This window comes from Magnolia sinica, chromosome 12, assembly GCF_029962835.1.
Source record: "Magnolia sinica isolate HGM2019 chromosome 12, MsV1, whole genome shotgun sequence".
Lineage (NCBI taxonomy): Eukaryota > Viridiplantae > Streptophyta > Magnoliopsida > Magnoliales > Magnoliaceae > Magnolia > Magnolia sinica.
This window is the reverse complement of record NC_080584.1, coordinates 52,016,574-52,021,717: the sequence shown is the minus strand read 5'-3', so window position 1 is coordinate 52,021,717 and position 5,144 is coordinate 52,016,574. Positions and strand designations below refer to the sequence as shown.

At 37.3% G+C, this 5,144-nt stretch overlaps 1 protein-coding gene across 2 annotated transcripts; it reads right to left on the bottom strand.

Annotated features, from left to right (window-relative positions):
- Positions 1–274: 274 nt before the first annotated feature.
- On the bottom strand, positions 275–2,901 carry LOC131220509 (luminal-binding protein 4-like). Of its 2 annotated transcripts, none has more exons than XM_058215384.1 (3): positions 2,856–2,895; positions 2,240–2,458; positions 275–507 (listed from the first exon to the last, which is right to left on the bottom strand). In XM_058215384.1, exons 1-3 carry the CDS (start codon positions 2,885–2,887, stop codon positions 426–428), a joined length of 333 nt encoding a protein of 110 aa, XP_058071367.1. In that variant the 5' UTR covers positions 2,888–2,895; the 3' UTR covers positions 275–425. The 2 variants fall into 2 exon arrangements, 1 of the variants encoding a protein (XP_058071367.1); XR_009158644.1 differs by lacking the exon at positions 275–507 and adding an exon at positions 789–1,352 and having other exon boundaries at positions 1,463–2,458; positions 2,856–2,901.
- Positions 2,902–5,144: the final 2,243 nt, after the last annotated feature.

Below are 5,144 nucleotides of genomic sequence, written 5' to 3'. Positions count from 1 at the left end.
CCAAGTCAATGCAAATGAAAGTTGACTCAGAATATGGTTGTTCTGAGCTGATTTGGGTGAGTCCCAAGTCAACCAGCTGAGTTCGCAACAATGAGTCAAAACCATATAAAATGCAATCCTACAAAAATCAGAATGCCAACAAATAGTTGAAAGAGTTATTTTGTCGATGTACGAAGCTAATGAGAAAATGAGAAATGAACTTGCCTGTGTGAACGTCGTTGCATCTGCAATGACAAATGGCACGTTCACAAAGCGAGCTAATGTTTTTGCAAGCAATGTCTTCCATGTCCTTACAATTAATATTACAGTATGGAAGCAAGATCATGAACCTCAGTCCACGTGAAGGCAAAAATCCACAGATCCTTGAGCACCAAGAATAATGTGATAGATAAATGAATTAGCAGACAACCAACACTTCCATGCCTTTATAAAGCAGAGGCCATACCTGAGCCAGTTGGACCCATCAACAATACATTGCTTTTCTCTAGCTCCTCCGAATCATCATCCCTCGTACAATGCGAGAGAGAGAGAGAGAGAGAGAGAGAGAGAGAGAGAGAGAGAGAGAGAAATTGGGACTAAACAGCAAGAAAATAAACAGGAGTAGCTTTCCAATTCCCAAAATGGAGAACAGGTGTATGCAAATCAATAACGCTGGGTTTAAATATCAGCTTCCAAACAACTTTTTTTTGTGCAATTTATTTTATTTTATTTTATTTTTTTTCAACTAGTTCACATTTAGATGCGTCTAGCAGATACATTGTTCATGAAATAAAATAAAAACCAGTCAATCAAAAGGCAAATATTCTGTTCCATATTCTACTGTAAAATCAAGCTACCTAGATGCAACCATTGCATGAAATGAGTGTCCTTACTCCTTACGGAGGAATAAGCAGAAAGATCTTATAATCTGAAATGCATATGCATAAATAAGCTGCATCAAGCTTCTAACTGAATAACAATGAATCAGATTCCAACAGGACAAATGCAACCATGACCCAGTCGATCTGTCCAAAGGATGTAGCAATCGGACAGATCCATGACCAAAAACATGTGTAAACAACTTCAAGCCTTTTTTGAAGCACGGCCCAACAAGAATTTGGTCGGCCCAACTCCTTTTCAATGACTGCCAAAGCACGTAGTGCCGGAACATGAAGACCATTTGCAATTATATTTTTGCTTGGAATCTGATCCTTAACATTTCCTGAAGTTCTCTTCTCAACATCGAGATTCTAGTAGCAGTCCCTTCTTTCCATCCTCGTTGTCGAGCCATCTTCATTGCCTTCAATTCCCCAATGCTCGCTGGAACCGCACCCACAAGAGAATTCCCAGACATATTCAACAGCTGCAAGTTACTAAAAACCCCAATGTCGGACGGAAATTTTCCAGAAAATAGGTTTCCTGATAAATCCAAGATCTGAGTGGCATCCAACCATATACAAGCTCCAATGCATATCAAATATACTTGAACCTTGAAGCAATTCCATTGCAGATCACTAGCAAACACCCCATTTTTCCTACAGCCGCATTCTTGCAGTTTTTCAAATCCATAAATTTAAAATGGGTGTACTCAAGATCAATTACTTCAGAAGAAATGCTGGTTGGTCACAGTTCCACTAAGTCCACATGCCACAAGGGATGCCCGAGCCATCCATCAGGTTGGTCACACAACTTAGATGACCTGGCTAAGAAACAGGCTGGTCCACTCACACATTGAATGTGGACCTAGGCAACTTCTCTTTTAAACCATGCACTGTTTTTGTACATGTAGCTGAGCCCAAGTCTTCCATGCATTGGCCTCACCTGATGCACAAATCTTTATCTGCAGTGGCCTCTTGTCAATACATATAGAACAAATCATAACTGTTTCTGTGGAAAATTTTGTGCCATCAAAGCAGAACTGTTTTGATTTTGGCATATCATTGCCTCTTTATGGAACTTCATATTAAAATTCTATGGGATTTTGATTGCTTGCATGTTTTATGTATCAATTTGGATAAAGGGGCTGACTTATTGATTGTGTTTTCATCTAGTCATACAAGGCCGGGTTCTCTCAGAACTTGTGTTTACGAAGGTGCAAGAAAAATCAATGATTAGCCTCCCTGACTGTTATGACTTTATCTTTGTGATTTATATCAAGTTGCATTCACTAATGAGAAATGGAGAATGCTGAACTGTTTTTTATTCAATGATTCTCAATCCACTAAACTAGAAAACCAATGGAAAATAGTGAGGGTCATACCTCCAAGATGGGTCTCCATTTGTGGTTAGAACCTCAAAAATCCCATTATCAATTGTCAAGATACTGACATCGAATGTCCCACCACCAAGGTCGAACACAAGGATGCTTTTCTCCCCACCTTTCTTCTCCAAACCATAGGCAATGGCGGCGGCTGTTGGTTCATTGATTATCCTGGCTACATTCATTCCAGCAATAACACCAGCATCCTTGGTAGCCTGTCTTTGAGCATTGTTAAAATATGATGAAGAGCACATAAAGAAAATCAAATGAGTGGATGTTCAAGATCATAAGAGTAAATCACATAGATAATCACATATATCATAAGAGTCAAACTCAAAACAGAGTTTATATGACCATTGTTCCGAAAAAATATTTAATAGTCAGATCGAAAATCAGATCGTAAATCATAAGAAACTATCGTTGTTTGACAATAAGGGATGATGACTAGTCCTGATTTGTGACCTTTACAAATGAGAAAGCTGTAACTTCAACCAACCATTTTGATGAAACCTGCAACTGAGCAAGTGCTGAAAACTGGAGACTATAAACAGACAGACTATCAAATGATACAGGTATGTATTGTTCTGAAGTAGCAATGGTGAAAAGACATGCTTACCTGTGAAGAAACATGAGCCTAGACTGCCACATCCATTGGCTAACCAGTTCTGCAATAGCAGAAAACAGAAGTTAGTTACAAACTCACATTGTTCAAATGTGAGATATGACCCAACACCAATCACAAAGAAATTTCAGAACTGGCATAGCTGCGGAAATAAAAAGACGGTAGCAATACACGTGGCCCATCTTGTTGAGTGGATAGGATGCCCCAAGACACTATTGCATTGTGAAAAAAAAAAAAAAAACCTAAATGAAAATATTGCATTGGATTATGCAATTGGAATTAAAAACGCAAAAATCCAAAACAAACCCAAATCAATTCCCTGTTATGGGGCTTTTTACCCATAAAATCCTGTGCAACAAGTGCAAGTGTCACCCATTGATAGTTCATCCACTGTACGGTCGGAGACAAGAGAAACCCACCGACCAGAGACGAGAAAGACAGTCGTCCCTATAAAGTTAGGTCCAGCAACAGCTTGAAGACATTGAGGTGGAAACAGCCTTTGCACGTGTTTGGATTCTACAATAGAAGATGCAACGGACAAAGCATCTCAATCAGATGTATCTATTATGAACTAACTTAAATAATACCACTCTAAACTAACTTTAGAAAGAAACACCACAGTAAGAAATGCTGTATGAGAAGTAACCATGTCAGACACCATTCCGACATTAAAAGAGTGTATAAGATCACATGGGCACGGTGTTTGTAGTAGACTGCTGAAACAAAAAGCAAATTGGCAAGTATCCAGCCATGAAAAATAGAAGAAAAAGTCAGCAATTGAAAAACCAAGGCTCCAATGAATCAAAACAGTAGCTTTTCTTTCCAATGTCCAATAATCCTCTACCAATCCCTACTCTTGAGTGTCAAAACCATGAAACTGTCTCCTTTAAGAAAGAAAATATTTCCTACTTTCTCTTCTTCTTTATTTTCTTTTCTTCGAAATCCTAACGGATATTTATGATTTGGAGGGATTTTACTGCAATGTGCATGCTTCATGGAGTTCAGATCAATCAGAAACTAAACTACTTCTAGTAGAATCCAATGCTTCTTTACACTGTCAACCTAAAAACAAAACATCCCATTTAGTATCATTTTAAGAAGGTTTCTAATACATAGAAGAACAAAAAATCAGTAACGGTGTGTTTGGGTGCACTAAATATCATGAAATTTCATAATATTTCATTATTAATCAGCCTAGTTTAGTGCAAAACATCAAGAAATTTCATTATATTTGGTGCAACCAAATGCACCCTATATATAAACAACTTTTTGGAAAATCAAAAAACAGAAACACTGAATATTTCTCTCTTCTGATTCAAATTCCCAACAAAACCAAATGATATTCCAGGTTACTTGAATAGCAGCTTTATTCTTACAAGCATCATTGTCAATTACAACCCTGAAAAAACAGAAGAAATTATATAAATTAAAAGAAAAAATCCAATACCAAAAGAAAAGCCAAAACAAAAGAAAATAGAGAAAACCACAAACCCAAGCTGATTTCGGGGGGAAAAAACCAGGCATGCTTAAAAGATTAAATCCCCAAAAATTACAAAAAGAAGCACTGAAAAAATCATAAAAAAGACCTTTTAAAATTGCAAATCACATACCGAATATTTGTGAAATATGTTTCAGGCCTTTTAAAAGGCCTTTCACCTTGGTTGTCATTTGGGGTGCAAGGACGACCTATTTGGTAAGCAATGCATCAATGGAATTCTTTCGTTGATGAACTTGTATCTCTGGACATAAAAAATCAAACAGAAAATTGGAATAGAGTAAAAAAGAAGTCTGACATGATGTTTGTAAAAAAAGAATTTGATAATGATAATAGTAAGAGCATGACTTTGATGCGGAGCGTGGACAGTTGGTAGGAATCTATAAGCATTTCAAATAGCATTCAAATTGTCATTTTGGCATATCACAGTTGGTAGGCTTTTGCAGTTCCCTGCATAGATAAAAGGTAAGTGAAATTGGCATGTAGAAATTAAAACCAGAATCATTTGAAGGTTGAACATTCACTGCATTTTCATCCCTATGCAACAAACTACATGCGTGAGTGTAGAAACATTGGTGTGAGATCTGGGTCTAGGCTGGCTGCAGTGTGTAAGTGCCCTGACTGAAGCCAATCCACTCATCGAACGAGCCACATGCATATGTAAAGTGAGATGTGCTCATATATAAAAGAAAAAGAAAAGGAAAAAGAAAAAAAAAAAACCATGTACAGTCTAAGGTCAGCCATATAAAAGAAAAAAAGAAGAAAACTGACCCAAAACAGGGGATGCA